Consider the following 17,421-nt stretch of genomic DNA (forward strand, 5'->3'; position numbering starts at 1 on the left):
CAGCTGAGACCTCGACAATTGCCACCTCGACCGCTGAGACTAGTACAGTTCCAACATCTTCAGCTGAGACCTCGACAATCGCCACCTCGACCGCTGAGACTACTACAGTCCCGACATCTTCAGCTGAGACCTCGACAATCGCCACCTCGACCGCTGAGACTACTACAGTCCCGACATCTTCAGCTGAGACCTCGACAATCGCCACCTCGACCGCTGAGACTAGTACAGTTCCGACATCTTCAGCTGAGACCTCGACAATTGCCACCTCGACCGCTGAGACTAGTACAGTTCCAACATCTTCAGCTGAGACCTCGACAATCGCCACCTCGACCGCTGAGACTACTACAGTCCCGACATCTTCAGCTGAGACCTCGACAATCGCCACCTCGACCGCTGAGACTACTATAGTTCCAACATCTTCAGCTGAGACCTCGACAATTGCCACTTCGACCGCTGAGACTACTACAGTTCCAACATCTTCAGCTGAGACCTCGACAATCGCCACCTCGACCGCTGAGACAACTACAGTTCCAACATCATCAGCTGAGACCTCGACAATCGCCACCTCGACCGCTGAGACTACTACAGTTCCAACATCATCAGCTGAGACCTCGACAATCGCCACCTCGACCGCTGAGACTACTACAGTTCCAACATCATCAGCTGAGACCTCGACAATCGCCACCTCGACCGCTGAGACTAGTACAGTTCCGACATCTTCAGCTGAGACCTCGACAATTGCCACCTCGACCGCTGAGACTAGTACAGTTCCAACATCTTCAGCTGAGACCTCGACAATCGCCACCTCGACCGCTGAGACTACTATAGTTCCAACATCTTCAGCTGAGACCTCGACAATCGCCACCTCGACCGCTGAGACTAGTACAGTTCCGACATCTTCAGCTGAGACCTCGACAATTGCCACCTCGACCGCTGAGACTACTACAGTTCCAACATCTTCAGCTGAGACCTCGACAATCGCCACCTCGACCGCTGAGACAACTACAGTTCCAACATCATCAGCTGAGACCTCGACAATCGCCACCTCGACCGCTGAGACTACTACAGTTCCAACATCATCAGCTGAGACCTCGACAATCGCCACCTCGACCGCTGAGACAACTACAGTTCCAACATCATCAGCTGAGACCTCGACAATCGCCACCTCGACCGCTGAGACTAGTACAGTTCCAACATCTTCAGCTGAGACCTCGACAATCGCCACCTCGACCGCTGAGACTACTATAGTTCCAACATCTTCAGCTGAGACCTCGACAATCGCCACCTCGACCGCTGAGACTAGTACAGTTCCGACATCTTCAGCTGAGACCTCGACAATCGCCACCTCGACCGCTGAGACTAGTACAGTTCCGACATCTTCAGCTGAGACCTCGACAATTGCCACCTCGACCGCTGAGACTAGTACAGTACCAACATCATCAGCTGAGACCTCGACAATCGCCACCTCGACCGCTGAGACTACTACAGTTCCAACATCATCAGCTGAGACCTCGACAATCGCCACCTCGACCGCTGAGACAACTACAGTTCCAACATCATCAGCTGAGACCTCGACAATCGCCACCTCGACCGCTGAGACTAGTACAGTTCCGACATCTTCAGCTGAGACCTCGACAATTGCCACCTCGACCGCTGAGACTAGTACAGTTCCAACATCTTCAGCTGAGACCTCGACAATCGCCACCTCGACCGCTGAGACTACTACAGTCCCGACATCTTCAGCTGAGACCTCGACAATCGCCACCTCGACCGCTGAGACTACTATAGTTCCAACATCTTCAGCTGAGACCTCGACAATCGCCACCTCGACCGCTGAGACTAGTACAGTTCCGACATCTTCAGCTGAGACCTCGACAATCGCCACCTCGACCGCTGAGACTAGTACAGTTCCGACATCTTCAGCTGAGACCTCGACAATTGCCACCTCGACCGCTGAGACTAGTACAGTTCCAACATCTTCAGCTGAGACCTCGACAATCGCCACCTCGACCGCTGAGACTACTACAGTCCCGACATCTTCAGCTGAGACCTCGACAATCGCCACCTCGACCGCTGAGACTACTATAGTTCCAACATCTTCAGCTGAGACCTCGACAGTCGAGACGACGACGAGTGCCACTTCGACCGCTGAGACTAGTACAATCCCAACTACAACCGTTCCAGCAACATCGGCAAGAACGACTACTGGAAGGACGACTTCGACCGCAACTGTTTCAACATCGTCAACAACAACGGCAAAGACGACTACAGCTACAACCACAACAGTTCCAACTACGATGGGCACAACACCAGCGTGCTGTGTTCTGGGAGGTGTTTGGTCTGAATGGGTACAAACCGGAAATTGTAACGACACTTGTGGTAACTGCGGAACAACTACCTATTCAAGAACTTGTCTCTCACAGAGCATGTGTGGTTCGTGCAGGTATTTCATTGAATTCGGGTATTAGTTTTCCAAAAAAAATTTTCCAGTGGCCGCTCATCAAAAACAGGAGAATGTGCTCCAGCACCATGCGAATACCCAAGAGCAACATGTTGTGGTACCAGAACAAAAATTATCGTTGGAAGTACATTCGAATGTTCTGCAGGGGTTAGTAAAGTCATAAGTATTTATTCTTAGCGGATTTATTTCAGGACGATAGTGACCCACCACCATCCACTCTCTGCGCACCGTCTTGCTGTCCATCATCTGGAGGATACTGGTCAGAATGGTCCGATGGAGGTGCCTGCCCAACTTCCTGTGGGTCTTGCTCACAGAAAACTCAACGGCGTGTCTGTCTCTCACCATCTTCTTGCCCATGCAGGTTTGATAATTTTGGTCCAAGTTTTTTTTTATGTATTTAATAATTTTTGTTCAATTTCAGAGGCGCTGATTCTCGTGAAGTCAACTGTGGCATCGGTGTTTGCTATTTCCCACTAGACTCGTGCTGTGCAGGATTTTCGGCTACTGTCATTGATAATGCACATGCATGCGGACCTCAGGTGAGCTCCAAAGTTCGCTACTATTCAGGAGTGAAATTTTCAGCCAAACTACACAACACCATATGCTCCATACGACCCAACATGTTCCGAAACTTGCTGCGCAGAAACTGGAATATGGTCCGAATGGACAACGGCTCCGATGCAATGCAGAGATTACTGTGGATCGTGTGGAAATCAGACAAGAACAAGAGAATGTCTATCGGAAGCAGATGGCTGTCCTTGCCAGTAAGGTTGAGATTACTGTAGCTAAGAAGACTTGTTCTGTTTCAGAGGCCCTTCAACATTGACTGAACCATGCGGGGTTGGAGTTTGCTATTTCCCAAGGTTGAGTTGCTGTCCAGGATTTAGTGCAACAGTTATCAACAATGCACACACCTGCGGACCATTGGTAAGTCTTTGAAAAACCTGTTAAAACAAAATAACGATTTTCAGCCCACCCAAGTAGCGGAACCCGAAAAAATAAACACTTGCGGTGTAAACTGCTGCCCGAGCGCAGGAATTTGGGGAGAATGGACCACTGCAATTGCTTGTAACGATACATGTGGATCTTGTGGTACTACAACAAGATCTAGAGTTTGTCTGTCATTACAGTATGGTTGCAGCTGCACGTGAGTGTCAAAGTTTGTGAGAAAAGTTTATAATTTCGGTTTCAGGGGCGCTGCCACGGATTCTCAACCATGTGCTTCTTCGGTTTGTTTGTACCCAAGAGCATCTTGTTGTCCTGGCTACAAAAAGACAATTGATGTGGCCACTAAGAGCTTCTTCTGTGGTCCATTGCCAACAACACCAGCTTTTAATCCCGAGCAGACGACTTGTTGTGATCCAGGTAAGCGGTTAGCGCCGAAATCGAATCTGGGGCATACTAAGACCTATGTTTAATGTTCCCACAATTCATTAGTGTTTAAAGGAGGCGAGACAGCAAAAATTTCGGGGGCAGTTCGGGGGGCCGAAATCGCGCCGCGCTTATGTAGACCATCGGTCGTCAGGCGCCTTCGCGCCCCCGTAGCTCAGCCGGTAGCGGCGCTGTACCCCTGAGCTGCCTGTCATAAGTTCAAACCCTCATGGGGGTTCTCTATGCTAAATATCAGAAAAACTTTTTTTTTTGGTGTCTGGCCTCCGTTAAAATTGGCAATATTCATATTTTTCAAATCTAAAAAAAACCATTTTTTTCAGAAAACATTGGACTTTGGAATCAATGGACCGCTTGGACCACATGCAGCGCATCTTGTGGAGGCTGTGGAACCCAAACCAGAAATCGTACCTGCGCTTCGGAACCTTATGGATGTCCTTGCGTGTAAGTACATATTTTCAATTTTTGCTTCCAGGTCCTTCGAACTCTCTGGCAGATAATTCGGAGGGTACAACAATTTTGGGATCGTTGGGGTACCAAATCTTCTATTCGGGGGTGCAAAATACCTAAAATATTTTGAATTTTGCACCCCCGAATCGTGGTCTTTTGTACCTAATTCACTTTGTAACCGCTTGTACCCCTCAATCAATGTATCCTTCGAATTACATGCCAATTTCTCTTTTAAAACTCTTGAATTTCACAATTTCAGAGATGACAAAGTGGAAACCAGGATTTGTGGACAAGCGGCGTGTACAACAGGAACTCCTTGTTGCTCTGGCAAATATCTAGCCACAGGATACGACGGAGCTCAGTATTGCCAAGCTAATACGGTAAACCAGTTTGATTACATGATTTGAAAACAAAATTTAAAAAAAACACCAAAAAATGAAACTTTTCCAGCCAGAAGTGTGCGCCGGAACATGGACTGCCTGGACCGCGGCCCCCGGAGCGACATGCAACGACACTTGTGGAAACTGTGGAATCATCAGCATGCAACGCTATTGTTTCCCATCCGGATGTCAGTGCAGGTATGTTGAACCCCTTTTAAACTTTATTAAATTCAAATTTCTAAATTTTCAGCGGTGCATTCACCAGCCAACAACCTTGTGCTAACAGCGTTTGTCTCTTCCCACGTGCATCGTGTTGTGCTCCGTACAAGAAAACGATCGACGTCCCTACAAAATCGTTTTACTGCGGATAACCGACCGCCCAGTATTTTTTTGACAAGAGCATTTCTGTTCAACTTCTCAGAAAATAAATATTTCATTCAATCCTAATTTTTTTTGGTTTCCTTTTCTCTCCTGGAGTTCTTTATTGTGTGTGCCTATGATGTGATAATTGGCAGACGTCGTGGCGAAACACAGCCTATTTTGCCCCGGTTCTTTGTCTAGCACTCTCTCCGTGCGTTACACTCCATCTCATCTAGCGCACGTGCATTAGCAGAGAGTCCGCAAATGCGCGTCGTTGTGTTTGCGTATTTCAGAGGTCAGCATGATTCTATGTCTCTTTTTTGGTATTCGGTGTTCCCTTTCTCCAAGGACCGTTTTCGTTTTTTTCTATTGGTTTGGTATTCAATTTTGGGTCGTATCTGTTTTTGCTTAAATTTCTCTAACGCCTGTGATGAATGGAAACATAAAAAAATTGTGTCATTTCGAAATTTTACGAATTTTGATAATTTTGATAATTTTGAGTTTATACATTTCCTGTACGCTAACAAGTAGAGATAGGAAATAAAATTTAATAATTATTAATTTTATCAGTTAGTATTTTGCCGACGTTTCCCTCTGCAACCAATATTTTTTAATTTTTAAACACGAAAAGACGCAGTTGCCCCTGGCAATGACATTTTGGCTGTTATACACTTACAAAAACAACTTTTCTAACGTCTTTCTTTTCGTATTCGCTTCCATCCTTTAATTTTATTATATTTCCTCAATTTCAGTTCGCCATGGACGCGCTCGAAAACAGTTTGATATCAAAAATGAGTCAGATGACCACCGACGACAGAGAGGTAGCTTTAATTTATTCAATTCAAAAAATGTACCGAGAATTTTCAGAACCTCATTCTCAAATTCACCGACATCATCGCTCCACGTGCCATCCCACATGAGCTTGCCGCTTTCTATTTGGATCTTGCAAACTGGTGACCTGTTGTGGATTCGACAAATAATAATACACAAATTTTCAGGAATCTGTCAACTGCGATCTCTGTATTCTACGATCAGAATGGAGATTTGGTGCATATGGAGGAGGCCTTTCGTCAGTCGTGTCTCTCATCAACAGTCAAGGAATGCACGAACAAGGAAGCGATTTCAGGGGTTGGGACAGCTAATTATGCTGCATTACGAAAAAATGCTTGTTTCAGACCTTCACATACCGCCCAAACACCACATTCTTCATCGGTTGGCGAGTTGTCAATGACGGACGCTTCAGATGGCCTGATGGCACTCGGCTTGCATTTGTTGATGGTGAGTAGTTAGTATTGGACAGATCTCTAGGCTAAACCAGACACGGCAAATGTATCGGTGGGTACCGAAATTTCGAGGTAATTGGTGTACAAAGCGATTTAGAGGTTCGAAACCCTCCATTCGGGTGTACAAAATGCCGGGAAAAACGAATGTTGCGTTCCTAAATTGTAGATTTTGTACCCTTAAATCACTTTCTACCCCCTTGTACCTTCGATTCGGTTTACCCTTCGATTCATGTGCCAGCAGACACTCTCAGGCTCGAAGCATCTAGAAGCTCGGATAAACTCTTCTATACCTTCTATACAAATAGTTTTTTTCCAGGTGACCCGATCGATTACGAAGTGTGGAAGGATACAGTTTTGGATCCAGACGCGTCGGAAAATATCGAGATCCGTATCACGTGCCCATTCGAGATGGGAGACTTCAAGGCGAGATTCCAGTTTGTCACTCCACAGAACATCTTCTTTGGAGGTAAGTATTCATAAAAAATGAATGACTCTATTAAGAAAATAGGATTCTAAAAGTTCTGAGCATACGGACAAATGAGTAGTGAACGACCGGACCGGTATATTCGATGATCTACTGCAGCTACTAGCTGGAAGCTATCATGTTGGAAGAGAATTTTTTCTTATAAATAAAACACAAAACGCGACTAACTAGTAAAAAAACTAGTTTAAATTGCGCCGAAGGCGTACCAGCAAGCTAGTTAAACAATAATAAACAAAATGGATGGAATAATTGTATTCGCCGTAAATTACTGAAAACTTCTTTATTTTTAAGATGTGGTACTCTGCTAGGCCCTGTCCTTTTGTATCTCGAGTACATGTGACAGAAATAGGCAGCTCAAATTTAATAAAAATTGTTTTAATTTACCCGAGGCCTCTTCTATTTAGTAAAGCCGTTTGGCCAGCTTTCTGATAACTTTTTTCCCAGTTTCGAAACCGCTAGGACCTCTGAAAAATTCACTAACCTATCTTAGGTGACGTTTAACTGAAACTTTTCTATCTTATCAGCTGAAACATCAGCTAACATCCAACTTCATTGTTTTCATGTCAATAATTTACCAGATAAGAAGATACCAGTACAATGTATCTCCCAATGTTCTCAATACAATTAGCCTGGAACTAGAAAAACTATTCAGAAATTGTGCTAAAATTTATCTTCTCACAACAATTCCTCAAATTTCAGAATCGATCTGGGTGATTCTTCGCGTACGTCCACTCACCGAAGCCGAAGCCGCGATGGAAGTCTTCGCACAGCCAATGGATCCATTTCCACGCCAGCTCATGCCCTACCAATTTGAGGGACCCAGTGCGCCAGAACAATCACCAGTTCCAGATCCACCTCAAGGATCCAACGATGAGCCCATGATGGAATAATAAGGCTCATCGATTTCACTTTCATTCAAAGCATCTCATATCTATAATAATCATCTTACTATTGTTGTGATTCATTCCTTTTTTCACCTCCTTCTGATGCATGTACATTTTTTCTGTTGAAAATGAGATGCGAATTTTTTAAATGTCCCAGACTAGATTTTTGTACATAATATACATAATAAGGTCTGCTGTGCAGACGTTCCTCAATACAATGCATTTAGCTTTGCTCCCATACTTGTCCCCCTCCTCAATTACAGTCCAGTATCGTGTTATTTACCTACCAGTCCTTTATTATTGTGATATAGTCTCTCCAATACTTTGTAATCTTTTCCCATTCACGCCAGTTCTCACGTTCTCCTAAATGCTTTAGTAGAAATGAAAATTATTGTTCAGACCTCTATTCAGATAGATCCATTTTTCAGATTTTGAAATCCTTTCCATCTGAGTATTACTATAAAATCAAAAGCCAATTATTAAATTTCAACTAGTTTTATCGCCACCATTTATTGCACTAATCCATGTTGCAAGATTATAATTCAAATGAATAAATGAGAAAAAATGAAACATCAAATTGATTCAATAAGGCAATTGTAGACTCGGTGCAATGTGTTGTTGGATGTTTAGGCGCTGGCGAGCTCGTCTTGGGCTCCGGTGGTGATAAGATGGGCGAAGGCCTTGTAGTCGACCTCTCCTCCCTCGATTGGTGGCTTTCCCTGGAAATTTCATTGATGACTATTAGCATTATCACTAATCAGTAGCTTGAAAGTTATCTATTTACCTTATACATGGCCTTGATCTCGTCCTCGTCCAGTGGCTCTCCTCTCTTGTTTTGAAGGATCTTGATGAGCTCGTCCTCCTTGATCTTTCCACAGTCCTTCTTGTCGAACATAGCGAAGGCTCCGACGATGGTGGCCTCTGGGTCAGTTCCTGAAAATTAGTTAAATTGAAATTAGTTCCCAACATTCTATGAATTACCGGTCAATCGCTCTCCGAAGAGGGTGAGGAAGACGGTGAAGTTGATTGGTCCGGAAGCCTCCTTGATCATGGCGTCGATCTGGCTGTCTGGGGCGATTTGTCCCATGGAAGCGTAGAGATCCTTGAGATCGGACTGAAAACAAACCAATTTTCGAAGCTACTATTCTTCAAGATAAGACAAACCTTGTCGATGACTCCGTCCTTGTTCTGGTCCATGATACCGAAAGCCTCCTTGAACTCCTGGATGGTCTTCTGGTCGAATTGGGCGGCCTCGGATCCCGAGCGCTTCTTGGAGGACTTCTTCTTGGCGGCCTTGGACATGTTGGAAAAGGTTCTCTACCTAAAAACTCGAAGAATAAAAAGAGAAACACTGATAATTAAGACGATTGGTAGGAAAAGTGAGAGCAAAAACTTTGAGATGCACACACACACGGAACGAATGAAAAGCAAAGAGAAGAAGTTTTCGTTTTCCCCGATCCTGTCGAGAGCACTGCGATAATAATGGTTGGTTGGTAGGCGTATGGGAAGAGAAGGAGGAGTAGCTGAAGGAAAAGGGAGGTGATACGAAAAGGAGGAGGTGCTCTTTTCTCGTCGGCATCGGGATGCAAGTTAGTAGGCAATCGGCGGAGGGTGGCAGATTCTCGGGATGCCGTTTCTAATATAGTGTAATACAACGGTCCGCGAAAGTTTCTCAGCGTAGAGATAACACGAATCGGATAGATTCGCGACCGAAAGAGCGGTGCCGTGATCCCGACTCGAATGTCTGGTGTCTCTTTGGGATCCTCAGACACTCCTGATTACTCTTGTGCTGGCAGCAGCGGGAGAAGGGATATACGCAATATCTTTTCTATTTGAGAAACGCAAATATCTAGAGAATAGCGAGAAGGAAGAAGAATTTTTGGAAAAAGCCAACTGTTTGGCTTTGAATATTTTTCAAGTGCATCTTTAGGAGCAAGTAAAAGTCAAGGTGGTAGATTCGCTTTTTTTTGCTGCTGTCGATGCTTTTGCGCAGAAACGCAAAGCGAGGGTGGATGTCATAAAAAAGCAGGGTTCGGGAAGATGAATGATCAACACGAGGGTGGCCAAATTATACAGAAATAGAGCAGTAGACTAGGATAGATACTAGCATGGTGGCACAGTTTCGGTGAATTCTGATTCTGAAAATTGTTAGTTCATTCATTGATCCCTGTTTATCAAAATCAACAAAACTATTTAATGTTTTCCTAGAAAAAACCAAGTTCGTTATTCCCCTTTCACAAAAACCTGGAAATCCGAAAAAAACCAAAACCTTCAAGGAAAAAAACCTCAAGACGTCGGGGAAAACTTTGAGCGGTCGGGTGACAGCTGACGCATAGAATGTTGTTTTCAGACCAGGAAGCCCGCAAGGATCCCTATTAAATTCTCGGAGTCATAGAATGCAAAAAAGTTAGGTCATTTTTTTTTTTGGAAAATTGAGCTGGAAAATATTTTAGGAGCAAAACAGCAAATCACACTATGAATTTTTAGGGAAAGTATACTGCATTTCCTCTAATGAAGCCCACCCAAACCGTCCACTTATTTATATCGATTCCTGTGAAAGATATTAACTTGCAGTCTATTAAAAAATTACTTATCATAATATCACCAATATTTCATCAGTTGACAAATTTTCAATATCTTTCACATGAATCGAGATAATTGAGCAAAAAGTTGTTGGTTTGGGTGGGCTTCTAATAGAGGAATTACGGTACATGGACTTTGACTGAGATTTTCAGAACAGAGAATGTAACAGGAGTATCGTACCAAACAGCTCAAAATTCACTATTTTCCAACAATAACAAACAGTAAATTCAGATGGGAGACACTCTCGCGCCATCAACAAAACATATTAACAGGAAAAACTATAAATTAGAATCAAAGTTAAATCAAAACAGATTTAGTATAAGTATGATTTCAGGAAACAACATAAAGGCCAAATAGTTTTTTTTTCCATTTTAGTTTAAATCTTATCTTTCTCATTGTAGTTTCGAGAAACATATATTTTTAAAATCACCGATGTACTAATTTATCATAAACAATCTAATAGAAGAAAATTCTGTACTTGCACTTTGAGCTCATTTATTTTGGTACTTGTAAAAGGAATCAAACATTTGTCTACTTATGGAATATTGGTGATGATATGATGAAAAATTTTCCAGTTGACTACATTTTCACATCTTTCACAGGAGCCGAAATAAATAGGCTTAAAGTGCAAGTTTGCTTTGAGAAAATCATAGTAATATTTCGAAACAAGAATGGAGTAATTGCTAACCACGCATTCAACATATTGATATCTGAAAAAAATGATTCGTACTTCAAAATTCTTTTTTTTTTCCAATATTGTATTGTATTGTATTGTATTTATTACGTTTAAAAAAACATGGATGAAAGAAAAATATTGTGCTATAATTCAACTGGAAGGACAGCTTTTACTATCTGCATTCTCTGATACTATCATATCATTGAAACTTTTGAAAAATGATTTAAACTTTTGAAAAATGATTATCAGGATCATAAAGTAAAGATACTACGATTTTCATGATTTCTGAAAAAAAGATATTCTCTCCTGACCACCTGTCATTCACTGATCCCTAATGCATCTCGCCATTCTCACCCACTGCTTCACCCCTTCCTCACCACCCGCATCTCCCCCTGTTTCTTTTTCCATTTTCTCAATTTATGTGATCGGAGAACTTTCGGGGGCCCCGATGGCGCGGGTAAGTCGATGAGAGGAGTGCGGCGAGAGCAGCAATCGCGAGTGAGTTTTGTGCCCATCATCTTCTAGGAAACCTCCATCGGATGCCTGATGTTAGCACCACGGGGGCGGTGCGCCTCTTGTGTAAAGTTGTTGAGATTTGCTCAAACAGCTAGCTCTCCTCTTTCTCTCCATCTCCGAAGCCTCCTCGGGGTGCCGCGACAGTGTAAAAGGGAGACAAGAGCGACGGATATTCTTCAGTCAGTCTCATTCAGCTACTCAACACAGTCCACAAAATGGTGAGTTTCCATGAGTTCTACTAAAAGACTTATATCAGAAGACAAACTTATATTATAAGACTTACATCGATTAACTTATACCTTTTATATCTCATACCATATACCTTACACCTTATATCATAACATGAGTAAGTCTATTCAAAACTCCAATTTCCTATTTATCATCTAAACTAGGATAGTTAGTTGACAAAAAATGTAAAACCCTTTTCTTGCAATTACTAAATTTGATGTTTCAGTCCAAGGCCGCCAAGAAGAAGTCCTCCAAGAAGCGCTCGGGATCCGAGGCCGCTCAATTCGACCAGAAGACCATCCAAGAATTCAAGGAGGCTTTCGGTATCATGGACCAGAACAAGGACGGAGTCATCGACAAGGTTTGTCTTATCTTGAAGAATAGTAGCTTCGAAAATTGGTTTGTTTTCAGTCCGATCTCAAGGATCTCTACGCTTCCATGGGACAAATCGCCCCAGACAGCCAGATCGACGCCATGATCAAGGAGGCTTCCGGACCAATCAACTTCACCGTTTTCCTCACCCTCTTCGGAGAGCGATTGACCGGTAAGAAATAGTGCAACTAGGGATAATCTAGATGATTTTGTGAATTAATTCCAACTAAATTAATTTTCAGGAACTGACCCAGAGGCCACCATCGTCGGAGCCTTCGCTATGTTCGACAAGAAGGACTGTGGAAAGATCAAGGAGGACGAGCTCATCAAGATCCTTCAAAACAAGAGAGGAGAGCCACTGGACGAGGACGAGATCAAGGCCATGTATAAGGTAAATAGATAACTTTCAAGCTACTGATTAGTGATAATGCTAATAGTCATCAATGAAATTTCCAGGGAAAGCCACCAATCGAGGGAGGAGAGGTCGACTACAAGGCCTTCGCCCATCTTATCACCACCGGAGCCCAAGACGAGCTCGCCAGCGCCTGAATATTTCAAGCCCACAAGCAATTGCAACCGTTTTGGGAGTGGCGTCAACAATATTCTCGTGTTCAACCTGGTGTATCGCTTGAGAACGAGTCCACTTGTTCTCAACCCGATCCACCATCTTATTCACCTGAACTATTGTTGTCATTTAGTGTGGCGCTGCGTTCAGACGACGATGCTCTAACCCATTCCGCGCGCGTTTCGCTACACTCGCCGCTCATTACCCTTCATTATCTAGCCGAGATCCTCATTTTAATCACCTGGAAACGTATGGTTGCCGGTTGGTTTGACATCTTCTTCCACAAGTTGGAAGAAGTACGTCAATTCGAAGCCATCTGGCCACCCTCGATTTCCTAACCACGTCGTCTGACTGCGCTTCCACACTTATCACCCCAAATGGTTTCTTTTGTTCATTACGCCCTACACTACTACTGTCATTTTCGCTATTCCTTATAATTTCCCCCAAATTCTTTTTTCATTTTTTCTCTTTTTCTCTTTTAAAGCAGTTACTTGTGGTGCATATACATTCTCCCACTAGGGACTAGTCCAAAAGTTCTACTGTATTTTCAATTATGTAAAACGCAATAAATAATCTCAAGATCCAAACTTAACGTCCAAAGTCATTTATTCTTTTTTTTCAGGGAAAATTTTCAAAATGAAAAAAGAATAACTTGGAAATCTCAACACATTATCAATCTCTGGAATGCAACTCAATTATGTCTCTAAAGGGGAGAATCTGATAGTAAACGAAATGCGAAATTATCCGATATGTGATCTATCTTTCTATTCGAGCTGTCCAACGAACGAGGTGCTCTCCGACGCCCATGGTTGGATTGAGGCATCGGCGAACTTCCAGAAGAATGCGGCTCCAGCAAGATAGACAGATATAATGATGTACATAATTACATTCCATTCTCCAATTATCTAAAAGAAGCGAACTTTAGAAAAAGAACCATTATTTTTCAAGTTCTTACTCCATTTTCTACAATAGCTCCGACTAGAAGGGGTCCGAAGATTCCTGGGATAGTGGCGAAGGTGTTGGAAACAGCCATAAGATGTCCAGCATACTGAGGGGCCAAGTCCAAATGATTTACCGAGAATCCGCACCAGCAAATTCCACCGAGTCCGATTGAGATCGAGAAGAAGAGAACCAAAAGAAGGGAGTTGCTGGTGGTCATTACCAGGAACAGGAACACCGCTTGTCCGATAAATCCTTTAAAATTTTTCGCAATTTTTAAAATTCGATTAGTCATAAGTACCAGCAGCGCATGCCATCTTTCTCACGAATAGTGTGTCGTAGTGCTTATTCTTTCTCAAGTAGTCACACAACTGCCCTCCGGTTACAATTTGGAATCCCATCAAGAAATACGGAAGGCTGCTCGCAAGACCAGCCTGGAAATTATGGAAATGCGTAATTTGGAATTGTCTATGTGTCTGACTTTCTCCAAATCATATCCAGCAATATCTTTCAGCATCCGTGGGAGATTAGTGAGCATGATATAGAATCCAAAGTTCTGGGCACTGTGGGCCATGATAACAGCCCAGACAGGTTTGGAGCGAAGGATCTTGCCCCATGGAACAAGCTGAAAGAATTAGTTTTTTATAATATTATTTTAACTACTGTACAGGTCAATAAAATATACAAGAACATATTTTTCAGTTGGTCATTTTGACCATTTTCAAGAGTCTGTAGCTTAGTTGTCAAGTATCCGATAACTTCGAAAATTTTGTAAAGTGTAAAACAGATCTAAATTGAAAAATATGCAGTTTTAGAATGTTTTGAAAATTCCTAATTTTTCAGCTATTTATCGATTCCTAGAAGACACTCTTTCTTTGCCCCGTTCTGAACTGAAATTCTGAAAAAAATGTGTCCTTCGGAAATCAGGTGTATTTCAGAAATCGGCAAATATCTGAAAAACTAGGAACTTTCAAAAAATTCTGTAAAAGCAAAATTTTCAACCTAGATATGTTTTAAAACCTCCCAACTTTTCAAAATGGTACGATACGTGGCAGTCGAGCTTTAGACTTCTGAAAATGGTTAAGAAATCAACGAAAATAATAATATACATTTTTCGTATTTTATCAACCAGTACTGTACATAAGATCATATTTTCTCCCAATTTTCATGTTTGTCGCATTTTGTTCTCCTTCTCAATCTCTCTGTCAACTTTCATCGTGTTCTTTTCTCCACGAAAAAGTGCTCCAGCTTTTTCCCTTCATCCCTTTTCATGTGTATGTTTTTGTGTAATACAAAAAGTTCCTCCTATTTCTCTTTTCCCAACACACACGCCAACTCACATAATGGCTCTGGCTGAAGGCATCACGCTGCAGTAAAGCGAGCTCGGAAGTTGTGATTTTCGGATCATCCTCTGGCCGATCATGCACCGTCTTATACCACACAGTGCACCAGATCACACCAAGCGCGCCTGAAAAACGGGGTTTTTTTGGGAACAGGATGAAACAAGGATTACCGAAGAACCAGAAAATCATTGGCCATCCAAAACTCTCTCCAATATAGGCAGACAAGGGCATAGCAATTACAGTTCCAAAGTATGATCTGAAAAAATGCTATATTCAGTTTTCAGTCTTTGTTTCATGGTTCCCAACCCCGAAAACGCAAAAGTAGCCAATTTCGTTTGCTCCAGCGGTGGTGCCCATCTACTCCAGATAACATGCATCGCTGGATATGTGACTCCTTCCAGTAATCCCTCCATGAAACGAGCAAACACCAGCATTCCCCAACCCATTCTGGCGAATGGAGGAGTGAGAAGCGTGAAGACAGCGGTTCCTATAAATAAATAAGAGATATGGGAGATGGGTAGGAGAGCCCTACCAAATGTACCAGCGAAAAAGACGGTCTTTGCTCCATGTGTGTAGGCGAGATATCCTCCGGGTAGTTGGGACACAATGTAACCATAGAAGAAGGAGCTGAGAACGACTCCTTGGGTCATTGGAGTCCAGTTTTCAAAGTCACCATGAACCTGAAATTGAGATTATCCTTTTTTTAAAATTGAACTCAAAATGAAGTTTATAATATTTGTCAAAATAATACACAAAAACGTATTTTTCAGTTTGTTTTCGCCATCTTGACCATTTTTCTCATTCTGAACAGCTCAAGTTTATGTCAAGTTGCCGATCACTTGGAAATTTTGGGAGGGTATAACACAGACATAAATTGAAAACGTTGCTTTCTTGGAATTTTTTGAAAATTCCTAGTTTTTCAGAAATTCTCCGATTTCTGAGACACACCCCGTTTCAGTCCGTTTTGTGCTAAAAACGTGAAAAACAGGGTGTTTTTTTTCAGAAATCAGAAAACATCTAGAAAACTAGAAATTTTCAAAAAATTTTGTGAATAAAAAAGTTTCTGTTGCACACTTTCCAAAATTTTCAAAGTGATAGAAGACTTGACAGCCGAGCTCAAAACTTTTGAAAATGGAAAGAAATGATCAAAATAGCTAAAAATCAACTGAAAAACAAGTGTTTTGTTTGTTTCATAGATCGGTACTGTAGATGAGAACAGTTTGGATGAAACGAGGTTTTCTAGTCATTATTGAATTTTAAAAGAATATTATTTTTTCAATTCACTTCGCAAGATGATATTTTTCAATCAAAATGATACTAGAAATTGCTCTGGTATCAAACTACTGGCTGAAATATTTCTCAAACTAAATTATGGAGCCCCCAATTTAAATAAAACGCGAGAATGTTTCGAAATGTGGGCCCCAAAGCCTTTGTTTTTGACAAAACCCATTATTCCAATCTCCTTTGAAGTTTTTCTGACTTCTGACTTTTTTCATTTTGTTTTCAACCCAATCCCTAATCCCAAAATGATCTTTGACGCCTTCTACGCCCACTTACATGCAGCATTGTTCCATTCACTTTTCTCTCGCCTCCAGAAGTCATCTCGACGATTGCAATGCTCAAATTGGCCCGCATCGCGTAGATGTTGGCAAATCCAAGCAACGCGAGCACCGCCACCACATGACGTCGTTTCCATCGTTTTGCGTCCAGCGCTTCATCATCTGAAAAGTATCCAAATTAGATAGAGTTGAGAAAAACTTGGATTTTAACCTAATAAAAGATCAGAAAACCTTCAAAAAACCTACCTGCCAACTTCTCTAGCTTATCATCAAAGCTCTCATAGGTCTCATGTTCATTCTGGCTCAATATCCGATACATACGCAGTGTTTTTCATAAAAATATAGGTTAGAAAGAAACGATCATTAACGTTTTCTCAAAGACAGTTCGACGGACAGTGCCGAGAGAGATAGAGTGAACGATTTGGAGAGATAGAGACAGCAAAAGGAACAAAACCACGGGGCAAAGGACACACAACACCTTTTGTGTCGTTTGTTCGCAAAGAGAGTGAGTGTGGATGTTTATTTGGGATTGATTGAATAAAATTTGATACGTTTTCTAAACAATTATGCTACTCTAAACTTTGTTTATGAAATTTTTATCGATGAAAAAAATTATTCTAAACAACGTGTCTCATGTATTGTTAATTTGATCGTACACCCACAGTACCGGTCTATAAGATATAAAAATATATTTTCCATTGGATTTTCGGCCATTTTGACCACTTTCATGAGTCTGGAGCTCGATTGTAATGGGCAGGATGGCAAAAAAAAAACTTCCAAAAAAATACGTTTTTGTATATCTTATTGGGCGGAACTGTAACTAACCTTATTAGGCACTCAAATTAGCTCAAATTTTTTAAAACCTTTGACTCACCATCTATAGTTTCCGAAGTACCGTACGCCAGTGTTCTTGCTGGTGGCGTTTCAGCCTCCATTCTCTTTCTGCGGA

At 42.2% G+C, this 17,421-nt stretch overlaps 5 protein-coding genes across 5 annotated transcripts in view; 3 read left to right on the forward strand and 2 right to left on the reverse strand.

Moving 5' to 3' along the window:
• The window catches only part of CBG01856, a gene marked incomplete at both ends in the record, with an annotated part of 8,475 nt that extends 3,424 nt beyond the window's left edge, over positions 1 to 5,051 (forward strand). Inside the window, 12 exons of the mRNA XM_045238950.1 lie at positions 1 to 2,443; positions 2,491 to 2,608; positions 2,653 to 2,822; positions 2,883 to 3,000; positions 3,044 to 3,225; positions 3,271 to 3,388; positions 3,433 to 3,608; positions 3,654 to 3,826; positions 4,174 to 4,294; positions 4,560 to 4,680; positions 4,751 to 4,878; positions 4,931 to 5,051. The exon at positions 1 to 2,443 is cut by the window's left edge and continues 1,127 nt beyond it. Of these exons, the coding sequence (XP_045091955.1) occupies positions 1 to 2,443; positions 2,491 to 2,608; positions 2,653 to 2,822; positions 2,883 to 3,000; positions 3,044 to 3,225; positions 3,271 to 3,388; positions 3,433 to 3,608; positions 3,654 to 3,826; positions 4,174 to 4,294; positions 4,560 to 4,680; positions 4,751 to 4,878; positions 4,931 to 5,051 (3,989 nt within the window). The remainder of the gene's footprint in view (positions 2,444 to 2,490; positions 2,609 to 2,652; positions 2,823 to 2,882; positions 3,001 to 3,043; positions 3,226 to 3,270; positions 3,389 to 3,432; positions 3,609 to 3,653; positions 3,827 to 4,173; positions 4,295 to 4,559; positions 4,681 to 4,750; positions 4,879 to 4,930) is intronic.
• A 747-nt stretch (positions 5,052 to 5,798) lies between these two features.
• On the forward strand, positions 5,799 to 7,697 carry CBG01857 (the record flags this gene model as incomplete). Its single annotated transcript, XM_002643632.1, has 6 exons — positions 5,799 to 5,861; positions 5,908 to 5,993; positions 6,039 to 6,168; positions 6,216 to 6,318; positions 6,640 to 6,789; positions 7,507 to 7,697. 6 exons carry the CDS (start codon positions 5,799 to 5,801, stop codon positions 7,695 to 7,697), a joined length of 723 nt encoding a protein of 240 aa, XP_002643678.1.
• Positions 7,698 to 8,317: 620 nt separating this feature from the next.
• Positions 8,318 to 8,993, reverse strand: Cbr-mlc-2.2 (the record flags this gene model as incomplete). Its single annotated transcript, XM_002643633.1, has 4 exons — positions 8,318 to 8,410; positions 8,476 to 8,624; positions 8,673 to 8,805; positions 8,856 to 8,993. 4 exons carry the CDS (start codon positions 8,991 to 8,993, stop codon positions 8,318 to 8,320), a joined length of 513 nt encoding a protein of 170 aa, XP_002643679.1.
• A 2,688-nt stretch (positions 8,994 to 11,681) lies between these two features.
• Positions 11,682 to 12,615, forward strand: Cbr-mlc-1 (the record flags this gene model as incomplete). Its single annotated transcript, XM_002643634.1, has 5 exons — positions 11,682 to 11,684; positions 11,921 to 12,055; positions 12,106 to 12,238; positions 12,309 to 12,457; positions 12,523 to 12,615. 5 exons carry the CDS (start codon positions 11,682 to 11,684, stop codon positions 12,613 to 12,615), a joined length of 513 nt encoding a protein of 170 aa, XP_002643680.1.
• Positions 12,616 to 13,395: 780 nt separating this feature from the next.
• CBG01860 lies at positions 13,396 to 17,407 on the reverse strand (the record flags this gene model as incomplete). Its single annotated transcript, XM_002643635.1, has 10 exons — positions 13,396 to 13,536; positions 13,587 to 13,825; positions 13,872 to 14,004; positions 14,052 to 14,195; positions 14,911 to 15,038; positions 15,084 to 15,169; positions 15,220 to 15,400; positions 15,446 to 15,593; positions 16,471 to 16,634; positions 17,347 to 17,407. 10 exons carry the CDS (start codon positions 17,405 to 17,407, stop codon positions 13,396 to 13,398), a joined length of 1,425 nt encoding a protein of 474 aa, XP_002643681.1.
• Between the last annotated feature and the right edge of the window lie 14 nt (positions 17,408 to 17,421).

The sequence above is a fragment of the Caenorhabditis briggsae genome (assembly GCF_000004555.2).
Source record: "Caenorhabditis briggsae complete genome, chrX, whole genome shotgun sequence".
Taxonomy (NCBI): domain Eukaryota; kingdom Metazoa; phylum Nematoda; class Chromadorea; order Rhabditida; family Rhabditidae; genus Caenorhabditis; species Caenorhabditis briggsae.